At 48.6% G+C, this 18185-nt stretch overlaps 7 protein-coding genes across 7 annotated transcripts; 3 read left to right on the plus strand and 4 right to left on the minus strand.

The window, feature by feature from the left end:
* Nucleotides 1–1526: 1526 nt before the first annotated feature.
* On the minus strand, nucleotides 1527–5224 carry N7487_002846 (RNA-binding ribosome biosynthesis protein MAK21; the record flags this gene model as incomplete). The annotated part of the gene is made up of 3 exons (XM_056870593.1): nucleotides 1527–3003; nucleotides 3059–4200; nucleotides 4256–5224. 3 exons carry the CDS (start codon nucleotides 5222–5224, stop codon nucleotides 1527–1529), a joined length of 3588 nt encoding a protein of 1195 aa, XP_056735377.1.
* Nucleotides 5190–7413, plus strand: N7487_002847 (putative proline--tRNA ligase AIM10; the record flags this gene model as incomplete). The annotated part of the gene is made up of 7 exons (XM_056870594.1): nucleotides 5190–5276; nucleotides 5336–5414; nucleotides 5474–5517; nucleotides 5569–5659; nucleotides 5712–5791; nucleotides 5844–5973; nucleotides 6032–7413. 7 exons carry the CDS (start codon nucleotides 5190–5192, stop codon nucleotides 7411–7413), a joined length of 1893 nt encoding a protein of 630 aa, XP_056735378.1.
* A 588-nt stretch (nucleotides 7414–8001) lies between these two features.
* Nucleotides 8002–8723, plus strand: N7487_002848 (uncharacterized protein; the record flags this gene model as incomplete). The annotated part of the gene is made up of 3 exons (XM_056870595.1): nucleotides 8002–8139; nucleotides 8202–8651; nucleotides 8706–8723. The coding sequence occupies 3 exons, from the start codon at nucleotides 8002–8004 to the stop codon at nucleotides 8721–8723; spliced, it is 606 nt and encodes a 201-aa protein (XP_056735379.1).
* A 191-nt stretch (nucleotides 8724–8914) lies between these two features.
* N7487_002849 (uncharacterized protein) lies at nucleotides 8915–10045 on the minus strand (the record flags this gene model as incomplete). The annotated part of the gene is made up of 1 exon (XM_056870596.1): nucleotides 8915–10045. The coding sequence occupies one exon, from the start codon at nucleotides 10043–10045 to the stop codon at nucleotides 8915–8917; it is 1131 nt and encodes a 376-aa protein (XP_056735380.1).
* A 12-nt stretch (nucleotides 10046–10057) lies between these two features.
* N7487_002850 (uncharacterized protein) lies at nucleotides 10058–10534 on the minus strand (the record flags this gene model as incomplete). The annotated part of the gene is made up of 1 exon (XM_056870597.1): nucleotides 10058–10534. One exon carries the CDS (start codon nucleotides 10532–10534, stop codon nucleotides 10058–10060), a length of 477 nt encoding a protein of 158 aa, XP_056735381.1.
* Nucleotides 10535–10908: 374 nt separating this feature from the next.
* N7487_002851 (uncharacterized protein) lies at nucleotides 10909–13258 on the minus strand (the record flags this gene model as incomplete). Its single annotated transcript, XM_056870598.1, has 10 exons — nucleotides 10909–11048; nucleotides 11098–11190; nucleotides 11245–11304; nucleotides 11361–11494; nucleotides 11556–11650; nucleotides 11703–11860; nucleotides 11910–12290; nucleotides 12341–12597; nucleotides 12663–13039; nucleotides 13115–13258. 10 exons carry the CDS (start codon nucleotides 13256–13258, stop codon nucleotides 10909–10911), a joined length of 1839 nt encoding a protein of 612 aa, XP_056735382.1.
* Nucleotides 13259–15480: 2222 nt separating this feature from the next.
* On the plus strand, nucleotides 15481–17683 carry N7487_002852 (uncharacterized protein; the record flags this gene model as incomplete). Its single annotated transcript, XM_056870599.1, is given in 3 exon segments — nucleotides 15481–15676; nucleotides 15740–17476; nucleotides 17493–17683. 3 exon segments carry the CDS (start codon nucleotides 15481–15483, stop codon nucleotides 17681–17683), a joined length of 2124 nt encoding a protein of 707 aa, XP_056735383.1.
* Nucleotides 17684–18185: the final 502 nt, after the last annotated feature.

Genomic DNA, 18185 nt, shown 5'->3' on the forward strand with positions numbered 1-18185 from the left:
GTGCGATATTCTTTGCATTGAGTGGACTGTGGCGGCCCCGCATGCGGATGGCTGTCGAATGAATCCATCCAGCTCAACGAATCCATGCATACCATGCCTCGCGAACATGGGTTTAGTCATGGAATAGTGGAAACATGGTATATTTGATCAGGGATTTTATTTTCAAAGAGTATGCTTTGGTACTAGGTAATTTATGGAAGGATCGGCAAAAGTTGTCAAATATTGACTTTGGGCTTGACTTTGCACTTAGGTTTTCTGCTTCTTTCTGCCTGAGGCCAACAAAATACATACCACGTGCTGCTGACTCAGAGTCTGGCCCCTGAGGCCCCGGCCCCTTGCTTGGAATCAAGCATAAACCATGCCCAAACACATAATATGCACCTAGGTATTCCAAGATACATACCTGGCATGGTATCTAACAAAAGAAAATATTGAATACTGTTACAAAAACAGTAAACAACATTGAACGTTGAACGTTCTGTACGGGCGACTAAATGTGCCACCGGGGTACAACTCTCTCATTGAATACTACCTGACCGCTTTTCTCACCGCTCCCTCGAAGCATGCTAATTTTAATCTAGTTGTGTACTAATTTCAACCTCTCTTTTACACTTTTAATATAGTAATTTTATGAATAGTCGGCCGCTTATACAGCCTTATATCTTTTTGTTTGTCTTTTTATTGGTCTTTTTGATACTCTTTTTAGGTATATACGAAGGCAGTAAAAAAAACATATTCTGTGCAAGAGAATTCCATTCCATGTACTCCGTACTCCGCACGGAGTATAACTAACATTTGATAAAGTGAGGGCGGATCTAAAATACTGCCTGGCAATATGAACCAATAAGAGAGCTGTGTCCCGGTGGCATACCTAGTCGCCGTAGTTCTGGCCCTCGGCCCCATCAGCCGCTCTTGCGTGCGAACCCGCAGCGATGGCATCAAGATCCACACGGCGTACTCCGGGTGGTGTCGAGGGATTTGGGGGGGCTTTCAAGCCACAGAAAGATCTGAGCTTATTTGGATGCCCTCGGTATTTAATAACATGTTCCCTGTGTAATTTTTACTCTATGACCTTATGATGCGCGACATTTACTACAATATACTTTGAGATCTTTTATATGCACGCAGTGCTCCGTACTCCGTACAGTCAGTCCCTCCGTATCCCTTGCGACCTTGCTGAAACCCAAAATTTACCAGCAGTATAAAGCGTACCCCTTTGATTGGACAACCGAAGCTGTCCTATAGGACGACGTACTTTTGCCTAGAGAGGGGTAAGGCTTGGTTTTGAGATCAGCAGGCTTGTTAGGTCTAGGTCCTGGGCATATTCCAAAGAGCTTGTATTGACTGCAGCGTCCAGAGACGGAATAGATAGTAGATAAGGTAGATATAGACAACAATGAAAAATAAGAAATAAAAAAAAAGGCAGAATGTGTGCAACCTGTAACAACTCCAGATGCAAAACAGGAATTTTGGCCCCCATTGGGAGTACGAAATAATCGAACTCTTTCTGTGCAAGAATAAACAGATTACATCCCATCGTCCTCGGCGTCCAACAGCGCAGCGTAATCGTCCGCGGAGGCGAAAGTGGGCAGCTGCTTGAGCTTGCGACGCTTGCTGCGGTTCGATTCGGGGGCAGCAGCATCGGCGGGCTTTTCGGGCTCTTCGAGATCGATTCCACCCAATTCCATATCCGATGGCAGCTCCTCGTCGCTGTCGATGAAGGCATCGTCGTCCGAGACATCCATGTCGAAATCGTCTGAGTCCTCCTCGGCTTCCTTGGAGGGTTTCTTGGCGGCCTTCTTGGACTTGACCGGGGGCGCGGCTTCCTCGGGCTCGCTGAACTCGGCCATTTCCTCGTCGGAAGGAACATCGGACTCGTCGTTGAAGATGACGCCACCGTCGGAGTCGTCCTCGTCCGCACCTTCCCCATCTTCGCCGGAGTCGAAGGCGGATTCCAAATCGGACATGTCCAGATCGTCGTCGCTGTCCTCGTCGGCTTCCAGCTCGGGGCGAGAGTCGACGAGAGCTTTCCAGATTTCATCCTCGTCTCCGCTGAGACCTTCGTCGGACTGATCTTCGGCATCGGCGTCCTTGCTCTTCTTGGAACGCACCTTCTCCTTGTCCTTGTTGACACGAGTGAAGTATTCGTGGAAGAAGACATCCTCCGCGGCAACATCGTTGGCCTTCTTCTTCCAAAAGGCTTCGGTGTTGAGCGGCATCTGGTTCTGTGCGTTCTTACCAGCCTCCACCAACCGGTCGGCGGCTTCACTACCACCCAGGGGCTGCATGATAGAAGCACCGCGGGAGCTGGCGTTGGCCTTGGGCGTGCGGTATACGAAGCGGTCGAGGAAGTGAGTGAGAGTGTGCAGAGTCAGATCTGGCTTGCCACTCATGGGGTTGTGCTCAAGCAGATTGGTAGCGTTAAGAGAGACGGAAGGATGGAAGTGAGTGGTGAAAGGCAGCAATTCCCAAAGACAACTCCGGTCAGCATTGCTGTGCTCGGGGTCTCGCTTGCGGGGATCGTATACGTTGCTCTGCTTCTTGGCTTCGACGACAGGAGCAGGTTCTGGTTGTTCGTCATCCTCGTCGAGGACGTCACGGAAGACCTCTTCATCATCATCGTCATTCTCCTCCGGCTGATCAACCAAGGACGAAAGGCCTGTGAAGGTCTTCTCGAGCTCGCGGATCATGAAGAAGACACCGCAGATGAAAGAGGGTTGGTGCATGCCAAGTACTTGGACAAGACGCTTCACGAATGCCTTAACTCGGCGGACGTTGAGATCATTCTTAAGAGACTTGAATAGGAGGTTGAGGTAGAGAGATTGCTTTGATGAGGTGGCCACGCGGGGGTCCAGCAAGGACTCATACAGAGTGCGGTAGAAGCGGTCGCCAGAGACTTGGTTAGACACCGTAAGCTGTTGAATCAGCATGAGAGCTTGAATGCTGGTGTTGAAGTTCGAGGAGTGTGTGATACGGAACAAAGTATCGAGGTGCTTGGACATGCTAGTAGAAGTCAGTATACGGTATGGAGGAATATGGTGTTAGAAAAGAAACATACCGCTCGGAATCAGAGTCAGTGAAAGGATAAGCACGGTTGACACCAGTCAAGACACCAGAGATAAGCTTCTCCCGCATTTCATCGTCCTGGGCCTGTCCTTTGGTAGCATCGTCGTCGCCTTTGCCCTTCGGTCCCTTTCCATGCTTGTTATATTTCCCCTTAGAAGCAGGCTTCCCGTTGGAAGCGGGCTTGCCCTGGTGGGAGGGCTTCAGAAGCACGAGGAACAGTCCAAAGTAGATGTCCAACAGCTGAGCTGCCACCTTTTCTTCCTTCAGTCTCAAGATGGTCTGGTTCAGAGTGATCACAGCGTAGTACTTGGCGTGAGAGCTCTGGCCAGGGCGGAACAGCACTTCTTCCACTGACTTGATGATAATCGGCTTCATCATAGGATGCGACTGCATGAGTTGCAGCAACAGGTATGATGCCCGAGAGGCGATCTTCTTGCCGGGATCTCCGAGCTTATTGACCAAAAGTCGAAGAAGATTGGTCTCCTGCTCGGGCTTCTCCTTGAGAAGTTCGTAGACGTAACTGACGGCACGGGTCCGTGAGAATTCAATCTCGTCATTGCACCAGATCTCGAGAATCTTGATAACTTCGAAGAATTGATCTTTCACGAAGTTTTCAAAGGCCCACACAATCAGCTGGCTCTTTTTCAAACCACCCGGAAGAGGCTCTTTCTCGTTCCACCGCCCACCGGCGCCTTGGAATGCTGCGACGAGCCCGGGCTGATTGGTGAAAGACTTCAATCGTCGGTCACTGGGCAGCAGAGTACCCTGCGCGAACATATCCTTCAATGATCGCAGAACTTCAACTGCCTGCGCACGGCTACGCTTCTTTCCGAGACCAATCAAGGTCTCCAGTGCCTTGGTGTTGTGCAAAGGCGACTCTTGAACGTTAAGAGTCAAGGCGGAGATTTTATCGCTCAGGGTACCAGACGCCATAATGGTGGAGTAGAACTTGTGGGAAGAAGAAGCAGATGCCCTCTGGGCGGCCGCATACTCCTCATTTTCTTCCTGTAGCAATTTGTTGGCCAGCTCGTGGACGCGCTCCATAAGATGGCGGGGTAAAGCGTTCATATGTTTCGTGTCGTCGGCGGAGGAGGGCATGGGGATATTGTACCAGTCGGACCGAGGAAGAACATTCTATAATGATCAAATTAGCAAAAGGCGTTTGGTGCCAGGATGGTCCATGACTTACCAGCTTCAAGTACTCCTTGGGAACTACAGATTCAGACTGCTTTGGCATCGGGGCCGGGGCTTCTTCGATATCGGATTCTGGCCCGCTGCTCTCAGCATTGTCCTCACTGTCCTCGATATCATCCTCGCTCTCTATTTCCTCTTCGACGTCTTCGACTTCGTCATCCGCTAGATCCTCGGGCACGACATGGCCTGAAGCCTCCAACATGCTAGAAAGCTGCTTCCGAAGATCATCGTCAACATTGCCGGACTCGCCCTCAACTTCAGACTCAGAGTCGACACCAGCAAGTAGATCAAGATCCTCCTCGGTACCACCCATAGCTAGAATTTCCTGGCGCAGTGTTTCGTCATCGTTGCTCTTCTTGCCAGCTTTGGGCTTTTCTTGCTTGGCAATTCCACCCTTGTTCTGCTCGCGAGCAATCACCTCGCCGTTGCGATCCCGCTTCTTGCCTTGGGCAGAATCTTGAGGGCGGCCGGGCTTGGCGGGAGATTGTTTTCCTTTGTTTGCGGAAGCATTGGAGGTAGGGGCCGATGTCTTGGTATTATCTTTCTTGCCTTTCCCGGTGCTCTGATTCTGGTTCTTCAAACGCTGTTCGATTTTTTGTCGTAGACCTGCGAAGGCACTCTCGTCCGGCATGAATGGCGTAGTTTCCGCAGCGGGAGCTGAGACGCTCGTCGCAGGAGCAATCTCATTAGCGCCCGAAGAGCGCTTTCCTTTCCCTGCAGCCATGGTGTATTTTGTTTGTGGTTGACTGATGGAGGAAAGAAAATTGAACGGAGAAATCTTTTGCGGCGGGTTATCGGGGCGCTCGGACCAACACGATAAGAAACATCGGAGAAGGGAGACTCGGCTTGCTCTACAATTTATTTTGTGTTTGGCCAGCAATTCAATTGCCAAAAATAATAGTTTTCGACGCCTTGGAATATCTTGATCGATGATTTCTAGGCTACGACCTCTATCAGGGCCCATAGCCGGGCGGCGGCTAGCGTTGAGCCTGCGCGTTCAGCAATGCAATCTTCATGTACGCGCTTCCAAAATATTGGTTAAATACCCTTGATAGTGAGTACTGACTCGGTGTAGGTTGACGGCAGAAGCCGTGTTTCAAATATCTGGATCCCTACAGGTGGTATTTCCAAGAAGCCCGTTGATGGTGAAAAGGGTACGCCATTCAGAACCCCGATAGGAATTGATTATCACCAGATATTAACGGAGGTCTAGAGGATGCCAATGACCTGCTAGTCCGAGGTGGTTTCCTCCGACAGGTGAGCAATCACATCTTTGTATCCAATTAAATATCTCTGACAGCCCTCCAGGCATACTCTGGAGTGTTTCATCTACTCCCACTCGGTTTACGCGTTCAAGATAAGCTTGAGCGCCTGATTGACAAGCATATGCGCTCACTCGGTATGGAATATACCCCGTGTCTGGCATGGGATGGTAACTAAAGCAAATCCAGGCGCATCTAAGGTCTCTTTGTCCTCGATATCCTCGCAAGAATTATGGGGACAGTCTGGCAGACTGACCGACGGCTCAGAAGTAGGTTGATCATACCCACTGTCTTTCAAAATGTCACTAACATCCAAACTAGCTATTCCGATTTCATGATCGGAAAGACACCCCATTTCTCCTGGCCCCAACACACGAGGAAGAAATTACAACACTTGTGGGGAATCTAACAACATCATACAAGAGCCTGCCTCTGCGGGTATATCAAATATGTGAGAACATTTATATGCCTGGTGCTTGTGAAATTCACTGACGCAATGATAAATGAAGCGCGAAAGTACAGAGATGAAGCCCGGCCCAGACAGGGCCTGCTTCGTGGGCGAGAGTTTATCATGAAAGACCTCTATACATTCGACTACAGTGTCAGCGAAGCGCTGAAAACATATGAAGCAGTCAAACATGCCTATACCCAATTATTCGATGAACTCAAGATTCCCTACCTGGTCGCGGCAGCAGACTCGGGGAATATGGGCGGCTCATTGAGCCATGAGTACCACTTCATCAGTCCCAAGGGCGAGGACGAAGTGGTCAGCTGCTCACACTGTGACCATGTATATAACGAAGAACTTGCAGACGGCAAGACGCACAGCTCTGAGGAGTCCGAGCAGACCACTGCACCTGGCTTCCAGACCGATGATAAACTTGTCGAAGGTGGACCCACAATTTCAACTGGCATGTGGATGGCTATCTCTCACGATAGCAACACCATCGTGCGGAGCTGGCACCCCAAGTTTTCAATGCAGAACGGCGCGACAGAGCCTGTTGAGCGCCATGTCAACTCACACGCCGTCAAGGCGGTAGCGACCGCCGCTGGTATTGATCTCGATCTAAGCGTGGAGAACCCACTAGAGCGATGGACCGCCCACGTAAAGGCAAACAAGTCCTCGACGCATAAGCCGCGCGTGTTGGACCTATACGACTCGCAGGTTCGGGTATACCAGCGCCCTCCGCTGAGTGATCTCCTCCAGGAAGTTGGCTGCACGGCCTCGGACATAGATTACTCTAAGCTGGACCGATTCCCTGGGACTTCAAACAAACTCAGCCTTGTCCGTGTGCATGACGGAGACCAGTGCTCGCAGTGCGCACATGGAACTTTGACTAGTCACTCTGCCGTGGAGCTAGGACACACATTCCACCTAGGAACTCGATACAGCAAAGTCTTGAATGCGTCTGTTTCTGTCAACTCTGCTCTTCTCGAGGGATCTTCGGATGCAGATGCGAAATCCTCAGCCAAGGAACAAATCGTACCCATGCAGATGGGATGTCACGGTATCGGTGTCTCGCGTATGATCTCCGCAGTGGCGAACCGCCTTGCTGATTCCAAGGGACTCAATTGGCCACGTGCTATGGCACCCTATGAGGTTGTGGTGGTTCCAGGAAAGGGGCTGGAAACCGTTGCGGATCAGGTCTATGATAGTCTTACCGGCGATGCCGCGGCTCCTGTCGATGTTATCCTCGATGACCGTGACAAGAGTATGGGCTGGAAACTTGGTGACGCAGATTTGATTGGATACCCTATCATTGTTGTTGTTGGTAATGGGTGGAAGAAGAAGGAAACTCTGGAGGTGCAGTGCCGTCGGTTGGGCGTTAAGGAGGATGTGTCGTTGGATGGACTGCGCACATTTGTTGAGTCCTTGTTGGCGAAATTGTGAATGGCTGGAAGCGACAGCATGTAATATTAGCTAGTCAATCTGTAAATTATCTCATCTCCGATCAAGCTACTGCTAAATGTAAGGTCACCAGGGCTAGTTCCCAATTTTCTTGACAATGATGAGCAACAACAAAGCATGAAACCCGAGCTGCCATCTTTCATGCCTCAACTTGAGTTGAGGGATATATATATATATAGCGCACATAACTTCTACGGAAACAACCATTGACCACAATCCAGTGAATGCTATCTACTACGGGGCACAGTAGCGGTGTAGTTGATAGGGCGTGAGCCCCTTGACCATCTAGAAGTAATGCATTGCATCGATAACGCTCAATATCCACTTTTGCTCCGGATTTCACGTTTTCCGTAGTGATCGACCATTTGAGGTTCTCCACGGGGTTGTCCACGCCGAACACTCCGGTCCGAATACTCCGGTTTGTCTTACTCCACCCGCCGATATAGAAATGGCCCTGACTCATTAAAAGGGCATTGATTCTATCTTTTTGGCTCTTGTTAGATTAATTTTATACTTATTTTCTATTACAATCTATTACTCATCCCTGAAAATCAATATAAGCATCACATCATGACCCGGACCAACATCCACATTCCAAGCCTCGGCGGAACCAATGCCTTCACCCGGACTCTGAACAAGGAAGATGTGAAGATCTGCGTAGCTGTCGAAGAAGCCTTTACAGAGGCAGAGCGATGCTCCGAGGAAAAGGTAAGCCCGAGCCTGAACCAAATGAGTTATTTCCAAGATTGTTTCTTCTGACACGGAGTAAGTTCTGTTATCGTCTGGGAGCATGCCCGGAACTATGTCTGGGACTCTTTGTTGAGAATGAGCAAGACGCAGCTTCACCTACACTCATTGGCCATGTCATTGCAGTCCGCTCTCCCTATACACGTATCACGGACGGATCGATGTCAATGCCGGAGAATTGGCGATCACTGGATGATGAGCCTGTTTTCGTCAATGATGAGTTAATCGGGAATCACAAGTATGGTGATAGCATTGCAGTTCACTCTGTTGCTATTTCGCCGGAGTATCAGGGCAAGAAGGTTGGGAGAGCTCTCGTCCGGGCGTACCTTGAGCATCTTGGGAGGGGGTGTTTTGGGGCAAGCAAGGTTGTGCTTATTGCGCATGACTACTTGGTAAATTTCTATGAGAGCGTTGGTTTTAAGAACCAGGGGAAAAGTCAATCCACCTTTGCAGGTGGTGTTTGGTTTGATATGGTATGTTCATTCGCGATTTGAAGTAATCATCCAGTGCTAACCCATTTCTAATAGACTTTTGATCTGGAATGATCCCAATTACGGGTTTTGTTTCTTGCACTGCAATTTACACAGGATTGAAGCGACTTTACAGGCATCAAAGAAGGTGACACCCAGAATAAAGATAGCCTTGGGAATAAATATAGAATCTTTTGCAGCACCCTTTCTTCCACCTCCGCCAACTATTGCTCACAATATCTTTTGTGAGCACCAAAAATCGAAGGTTACCTGTCATCATCTGCAATGTAGCCACTGGACCGGGTTTGCTGGCTGCCATGTCCCTCGGAGCTCTCTGAAACGCCATTCACATACTTCAAATCTTCCAAGTCAATCATCACGAAGGATTGTGACATGGGATTCCACAGCACATTTCGGAAGGATGCATCTCTTTGAATAACTCCGTGTTCTTGAAATACATCCTGAAGTTTATGCATCTCCTGTTCGAGGAACTGACACGTTTCGAGGGTCGCATGCTCCTCCTCCGTTCGGATGCCAGACCAGCTGAGAAGCAGCATGTATTCCATTCTAACCCCGTGATACCAATATGGGATCTTGGGTGAAAACATCCCAAGACATACCGGAATTTGACACCCCTGCAACGACATCAAATTCTCATAGTTCTCCAATTCAGCATGGATCCTGTCCGACTGCCTCATACTGGTGGCCTTGATCAACATCGTGTACCCATGAGATAGCAGTGTTGCTTTTGACAGATAACAGACTCGACCGGTAATATGTAGCTGCTGGAATCCTCTATACCGATTCGCTCGAAGTTGTTCATTCATCCTCTCGCAGATCTCCTGTGAGTTGATTCGGTGTTTTACTACGCCATGCTTATCAGCGTTCGGACAGTTTTGATCTAAAAGATCCTTTTCAAAGGTGCCCCGAAGACATGCCTGGGTACAGTAAGGCCTAAAAACGTCCGACTGTTGTGGACCGGAGCCTACAGAATTTCCCCTTGGTATGTTTGCATACAGAAGGTTGCCCCAGAATCTCGGCCAGAATGAGTTTTCATACATGAACTCTGCTGGTGGGCGGAGTCGAAGGTCATCCGGGGCTTGGGGCATGAAGATCGAATAATCGTCTTCGAGAGGGCGATAGGACTGATAAACTGCGTCTTGCCATTCCTGCGATGGTGGAGTGGAATTTAAAGATTGTAGTGCGAAAGCGAGGACTCGGCCCAAAGCCGACCGGCGAACCCAGTTTGAATCCGCATCATAGCCATGAGAATCGATGTCTTGCGTGGGAACACAGAGATAGTATTCGACAACACTACAATCATCTAAGGGGATGTGAAGAAATACCAAGGCCTCTCCTGTGTAGATATACCCATACCGGCGTCCTGAGCAAATCATTCTTGAATAGACTCAAACAATCGCATGGACCACTATGGCGGTGGCATGTTCCTCAAATGTATTCGGTCCCTTGTCGAAGGACCTTAGCGGTGATGTTGCGTGCAACCCTGCAACCAGTTCAGGCACCGTCAGACAAAACGAGGGAATATACAAAACTGCGTACGCCGGCTCTTCGAATCCGAATTTCGCAACAGCAACGCAGCAATCATGCAGGCGGTCGAAGTTCAACTGTCCACGGACATTGAACCTGTATCGCAGGGTGTCCTTTTGCTCTATAAAATTAACAATCATCCCAAGAAAATCATCCAGTGTTCTGTGTGCAAATTGCTTTAATGTGTCTTCCGAATGCACCGGGTACCACTGCAAGAGTTGATCAGTGTATTGGATAGAGGCTTGCGAAGGAAAAATACACGCATTGACAAGGTCGGACGCGCCGAGGATGTTTTCCCACATGCCTTCTTGGAGCCATTCTGCCCATGTTTGATCCATAATGTAGTGAGGGGATATGAAAATACAAGTTGAAGAATATGCCAATAATAGTAGGCGAAAAGTCTCTTTGACAGAAGTTTAGAAATCTGAAGACGTGCCGATTTGTTCCTGCCGAAGGATCCCCTTTGTTTACCTACAGGTACCTGATATAGTTATGATTTCACTGCCCCATTGCCTTATTGCTTCAATAGTCATTGAACAATACTAAAAATTTATTCTGCATATGTAACGACCGGAATTATTGCGGTTATCATGTAGGTCACTCTACCTCATGGGGTAAGGATGAAGAAAATACCAAGTTACCAGCGATAGAGAAGGCATCAACCCAACAGTTTCAGTCTGAAGATATCCAGCACATGGAAATCTGTGAGAGTTTACCTGACCCCGTCACCAAGTGCAATGATTTGTGGTGGCCTTTCAATCTTCTGTCTGAAGATGTATCGCTTGATCCACCAAGGAAGCCACACAGTGAGTTCATAATGAATGAATTTCTTGGTCGGCACCGAGAACACCTCTGCAATACATGTCAGTATATGTTCAAGTAAATTTGAGAGATGACTTACGATCCAATTCTTCTAGAGTCAACTGCTTGGTCTCTCTGACGAAGCAGAAGATCATAAACCAAGCGAGCAGGTTAAGACCAGCATAGAAGCCAACTAAAGGAAGGGTCAGCAATTTGAACATCGCGGTTTAAAAGTGTGTCAACTTACATGCACCGGTTTTGGTCATCACAGTCATCATTCGAGGGAAAGTTAGACTAAGGACGCCAGCTGGGGAAGATATTGTTAATGCGATGCTCGATTGGATTTGATTTTGGAATACCCACCAAAAGTGTTGTTGATGCAAACAGCCCACGCCATTCCTTGTTCTCGCTGAATAGTCGGGAATACCTCAGCAGAGTATTGGAAAGCGACTGGTCCTTCACCTAAGGAGTAGGCAATAGTAAACAGATACACAAACCTAATAAGACCATCTCAATCAGTCTATGCTCGGACAAAGTAGAAATAATACTTAAACCTACAAGGCAACCGGTGCAATCATTGCGGCGTGATTGTCCGTGTTGTTCAAAAGAGAGAGACCACCGGCTAGTAGAAAGATGCACATCAAAGGGAATGTCTTCGTAAGAACAAATCAGTAATATTCTGTAAAAGATCCTGGAACGACTCACAATTAAGGTCAGGGTTCTTCGGCCTTTGGTATCGATCAAGAACAAAGTAGGGATGGTGGACACGACTTGAATAGCACCGTAGCCAAGCGACGCATACAAGGCTTGGTCTTCTGTGTAGCCGACATCCCGGAAGATGGTTGAGCTGTAGAATGAAATGACTAAAATGTGTTACCAATTGCTACTCCCATGGGATGAAACATAACTTACTGTTAATACCGCACATTTGCTGCGCAATCATAACAGTCGAGGCACCATAGTTAGCCCGTCTGATTCTCGGCACGGCAAAACAGTCCCACAAACGGGAGAAATAGCCTGCACCCCGTGCCTCCTTGAGTTCCTCTTCATAGATAACATATGAGTAATAGTAGTCTCTCGCAGCGATAATCGGGTGAGCTCGCAACCGCAACATCGACTGGAATGCTTCGGCGTGTCTGTTATGCTTCATAAGCCAACGAGGAGACTCTGGGCAGAAAAATATGCCAACGCCGAGGATGAAAGATGGAATGAATGCGGAACCGAGCTGGAGACGCCACGCAATATCTTTTACGTCTTTGACAATAACGTTGGCAGCAAAGCCCAAGAAGATACCTGCACTAGAGATCAGCTATATTTCTTGACGAGGGATGAGAGATACCCACCGGCTACAACCCAAAGTTGCCAGAACATGACAAGAGCACCTCGAGTTCTGGCTGGAGCCATCTCAGCCGAGTAGATAGGCACCGTAGCGTTCTTTGCACCAATGCCGATACCCATCACAAATCGCGCAACAAATAGTCCTTGCCAAGACTTTGCAAAGCCAGAGCCGATTGGCGTGGCAGTGAGACAGAGAGCAGTGACGAAAATCTCACCTCTTCTACCCAAATAGTGGTTAAGTGGATCGACAATCCAAGCACCACTGTTTATGAAGTCAGTCGCCAAACATAGAAGGAGATCACTCCTCACTGCTGCTGCTAGACTTACATAAGACCAGCGGTCAAGAAGATAATAGAGTTGACGATTCCCACGATCCATTCATCTTTTCCCTCGCCATCAATACCGAATTCCTTGGGGAAGGACAAATTGGCACCGTTAGATCCAGTCTGATCCCATCCTTGTGTAGCGGCTCCGACAGCACACAGGCCAATTGAGTACCAAAGCATAAACGGGCCGTGCCATTTGTGGTCCCTCTCATATGCGAGTGCGGTGCGCTCCTCTTCATAAATCTCGGGAGCCGATTCGAATTCTTTGGGGCTCCTTGCAACGACAGCAGCCCGACCAAACAGATCGGCGTACTCGCTCATATTGTGCGACTCTGCGTACGCCTGGGCATCGATAATAGCCTGCTCCCTGGAGCTACGCTGTAGACGCAAGTACGGTCAGTGCTCATGCTCGGCATGACCATGAAAGATGGGAGCTTTCAGTTGTAGGCTTACCATCAACGGATTCTGAACGATGTTGATACCAGCAGCCTGGCGGCGCTCAGGTGCACCTGGGTTGGCTGCCTCATCCAGCTCTGTCTTGCCTGAGACCGCATTCTCATAGTGAGGAGGAGGGTCCTTAGCCGACTTTTCATCCATGATGGGGAGTTTTTTGGTGGCTTTTTCAGATTCAGGAGATCTTTCGTTTTACGTTTTAAAAAAAAGTTTAGGAGGGAGACTGGGAAAGATTGGCTACCCCACGGAATATAAAAAGAGATCAAACTTTCCCCGTGGGGTTGACACAGCTGCAGATCAGCCCCAAAGTAAACCTGTGGCTTTGTCTAAGGACAGCCACATTATACCACCCGTCAGCACTAAGACGCTAAACGGGATCATAGCACCCTGGGGCCAAGTCACAGGCAGGACGCCATACTACTAAATCTATACGTTGTGGCGCCACCGACATAGATAAAAGAGTCTCGAGCGAGGCTTGGAAGAGTGTAACACAGTTGTCCAAATTTCAAAATCAACCCGTGTCAATAATCATCGATCATCGCTGAATCGACCATGTCAAAGCGCATGCGGGGGAAGAAGGATGATCATGTAGGCCAAGCCTCGGCCTTTTCGGGTCATGCGACATACAACCTGGTCGTAAGGGAATGGAATAGGAAATATAACGTATGTTTTATTACATGTGGCTGGTTGTCCGTTCGATTCTCTCGTAAATCTGAAAAGGAGGTGAATTTTTCGGATTCTTGCATATGCTACATCCCTGCATATGACAAAGAGCGTGTGAGACTGCAGTCAGCATCGGATATACCCGGATCACATGATTCCGCTCAACCCTCTATTCAGCCGCGAACTCGTGGCATTGGAGATATTTGGCCATATTATAGGATGAAACTCGGGATAATATATGCGAGGGATGGAACTCTATTGTGAGATCCAATGCTACCTAATTTTGCTCTTCGATGATGTAATAAAGCATACTATAGAGTCCCCTTCATTTTAGGTTGTTACATTAGTGTAGGTGTCCAAGCGGTCTGACGGGGTGCGCGATTGCCTCGCGCCTTAAGCAATGGGACTCGTCCATCGGCATGCTTGTCCCCTAGGCAGGAAGGGCCCCCTCCACAAGTCCAATGCCCAGAACTTTCCAGGACCCTTTTCTCTGCTTGGCTCGTAGCTTGACTAGCCCAAAATCGAGAACCGAATGCACGAACTCCACACCGAGAAGCGCTGGAGGGGGAGGGGGGGACCTGTGGCCAAGCTCAAGTTGGGACGACGTAGCCGACTATACTGACTGAGCGATATTACTGGGGGACCAGCGGTGGAGTTATAACGGAGTACTTCTCGACTTCGAACAAGCTGAGTATTTCTTCGACACCAAAGCAAACCTCCAGCTACCTTGGTTTGATAGTCTATTTTATATTACCTCGGTTTCTAAGAGTGACCCCAGGCGGCATGTCGTCTTCCGGAGCCAATCAAAGAGACATAGAAATAGAGTGAGTTCGGAGTTCAGTATGACTTAGATGGTTGCTCAGGGAATTTATATAGTGCCTATGAGTTCTTGGAGAGTTAAAACAACGGAAAACGACAAACAGCAAAGACTGTGTGCCGCCCAGAAGAATTACGGCTTCTTACTATAACCATCGTTTATCAACTTGAGTTTATGGTAGACAACCCCAAAACCCGGGCTGGTGGGGTGATATTATCAGATGCTCGGCGCTTTAATGTACGGAAAGCGGTCACCCTTGCACCCGGCACCATCCGAACACCATATATCGGATATCCTTGGGTTCTTTGGAATCGGATCAAGGAATTATCTTAGAATTTTATTCCTACAAGAATTAATGCGCCAGAGGTTGGTATGGACGTGAACGATAATTTTACGCCTACTATCTATATAGATTACAATCCTATTTATAGATCCAGACGGTAAAAACTAGACTAGCACTTTTTTCCTATTTTGTTTCTAAATGGAGGCTCTAGTTACTCTTGGACACCATCTCCCTTTGCCCTCCTTTGTTTTCAGATGAGAAAGAAAACAAAGGCTTGCAATTAATATCCTTAATTAGCCCCTGGTCGATATAGACATTGTTTGGATTTGCCGAGCATCTCATCAATGCGTTGCTTTGTTCTAAAAAAACGTTGAGAATAGAATCTGTCCCTTTGTGGCTCTCGAAATACATAGGTCATGCTTGCAATAATCTAACAAGTAACACAAAGGGTCTCTTGGGCATTTAGCAGTTGTGGAATCCTACATAAACCATCATTATTTCCAACCATTCCTGTCAATTCCAAGTTATCAACTCAAGCCAATAACACAAACAAGCCAACAGATTAACTTCTATAAAATTCGCCTCTGATCAACCTTTTCCAACATGGCTCGCTTTTTCACAAATATGAGAATGAACATGAACGTAAAGCACGAAGATTCATTTTTTCACTCAATTGGTATTAATATGGCCGCGAACCCTGGAGGTGCCCAAGCCGTCGTCCACTTACTCCGAGAGATCTACAATCCGATGTTGTACGATTGTCTTTCAAAAGGAGGCCATTGGAATTCAGTATTCACAGGTAAGAAGGGATTTGATATCAGACGTAGGATCACCGCTAGGCACAATGACTTTCCAGCTCTAGTTCTCGCTCATGCTCCAGATCGAGTGGACCTCACCGAGCGTCTATTCGATCTTCTTCGATTTTACCGCTTCACTGATGCTACATGGAGAGCCGTAGATCCAACTTATCCTGTTGTTGACCCCGTTCCTGTTGTCCCTCTCCCTGCTGCTCCAGGCGGCCTTGCCCCTCACCCTCCGGCAGCACTTACTCCTCCTCCTATTATTCCTCTCACTTTTACCACTGCTCCAGATCTTCATCCTGCTACTCCTACTGCTGATACTCCTATCCCTCCTGCTTTTTCTAATGCTCCTATTCCTATTGCTCGTGTTCCTCTCCGTACTCCTGCCCCTATTGCTAGTACTCCTATTCCTCCTGCTTTTTATGATGCTTCTATTCCTATTGCTCGTGTTCCTCTTCGTACTCCTGCTCCTACTGCTGCTCGTGCTCGTGCTCGTGCTCGTGCTCGCGCTCGTGGTGCTGCCCGCCCTACTGCCCCTACTCTCGCTCCTGGTCCAGCCTTTGCCCCCGCTCCTCCCCCCGCTCCTGCCCCTGCGCTTGCTCCCACTCCCGCTCCTCCTGCTGCTCCTGCCCGTCCTACTTCCCTTGCCCCTACTCTCGCTCCTGGTCCCGCCCTTTCTTCCGCTCCTCCCCCCGTTCCTGCCCCTACGCTTGGCCCCGCTCCCACTCGTGCTCGTGCTCCTGCCCGTCCTACTGCCCCTACCCCTACTCTCACTCCCGCCCCCGCCCCCGCCATTTCCCCCGCTCCTACTGCTCCTCCCCCCGCTCCTGCTCCCACCCCGATTCCTATTCGCGCTCGTACTCCTGCCCCTTCCCCTATTCCAGCGCCTATTCCCGCCCCTGCCCCCGCTCCTACTCCTGCCCTTGTTCCCGCTTGTGTTCCTGGACGTCTTCTTGCCCCTGCCCCTACTCCTAGATTCACACCTGCTTTTGCTGCTGCTTTCGCTGCTGATCGGGCTGCTGCGGAGGCAATTGCTAGAGATGCCGGTGCGGATTCTGGTAATGCTCCTACTGGTAACACTCCTCTTATTCTTACTGATGACGCCCCTGACCGTACCCCTTCTCCTGGAATCAGTCCTGCCTTTCGTACTGACTATGTCCCTGCCCGTGCCCCTTCTCGTTCAATTAGTCCTACTTTCGCTGCAGCTTTGATTGCTGCTATCGCTGCAGATGACGCTGCCGATCGGGCTGCTGCCGAAGCAGTTGCTAGGGATGCCGGTGCGGATTCTGGTAATGCTCCTATTAGTGAGATATCTCCTCTTTATCTTTCTGGTTATGTCCCTGTCGGGGCCCCTTATCCTGGAATCACTCCTGCTTTCACTGCTGATGAGGCTGTTACGGAGGCAATTGCTGGCGATGCCGGTACGGATTCTGGTAATGCTCCTACTACTGACACAACTACTCTCATTCTTACTGATGATTTTCCTGCCCCTAGCCCCATTCCTGCTCATGTTCCTCTCATTCCCCCTGGTGTTGGTATAGATCCGGATCTTCCTCTCGTGATTGCACCGGAAGTTCTTCACTGTCCTCTCCCGGGTAGCCCACAACCTGGATACTATGTGCCGGTTCCTGCGGAAGTTCCATCTCCGCCTTGCACTGGGCTAGATGCTTTCACACGTACTACGGAACGTACTAATCGCAAACGGGCTGGAGATGACCCAGGGGATTCAGAGACTGCCCCGCCTCAAAAGAAGAGATCGACCGATGCTAACACGCCAAAGGAGAAGACCGAATGGACTAGTTTTACCACTCTAAGTGACTCGTCTTCAGAATGATTCACGAAGCCTGGATGCTGATGGCGATACTCCGATGGACGAAAACTATACGGCTTTTAAGGTTAAGAATAAGGAAGTTGAACCAGGGCCTGGCGTGTGGTCTACGATGCGAGATTATCTTGGTCGTATAGGCCGCCAACCTGCTCCAGAAGAACCGGATGAGGAGCTCTAGAAGGGCCCAAATATAGACAGGTAAGTGATCTATTCCATGACGATTTAACACAGCTTAGGGTGTATATATATGGGTTTTATAACATAAAAAGCAAAACAGAAGAAGATGAAGAACCAAATGTGATTATAATACATAGACAATGCAGGCCTTAGAATCATTAGATATATCTTTGATATGCTACTTGATTTTATGTTAGACTACAGTGTTTATTATCAAGCCTTGATTATTTGATACGGTAAATATGCCTTCTTTCAATTACTTGTTACGTACCTTGAAATAATTATAAGTGCACGTGCGGCCATTCTTTGAGTGGATTTATCCACATGTGCTTAAGACAATCTCCTAAACGATCGTGAATATGCCGCGTAGAGATGTAATAGTCGAATGGTATATAGGGTACCACGTGTTATACATGAACAGATTGATATTAAGAATTATTCTTTTCGGTGGTTGCAATTCCATATCTAAGCAATTGACAATTTCGTCGTATATTATTCCTGTA

Source organism: Penicillium crustosum (assembly GCF_028827405.1).
Source record: "Penicillium crustosum strain IBT 35664 chromosome Unknown utg000001l_segment0_segment0, whole genome shotgun sequence".
Lineage (NCBI taxonomy): Eukaryota > Fungi > Ascomycota > Eurotiomycetes > Eurotiales > Aspergillaceae > Penicillium > Penicillium crustosum.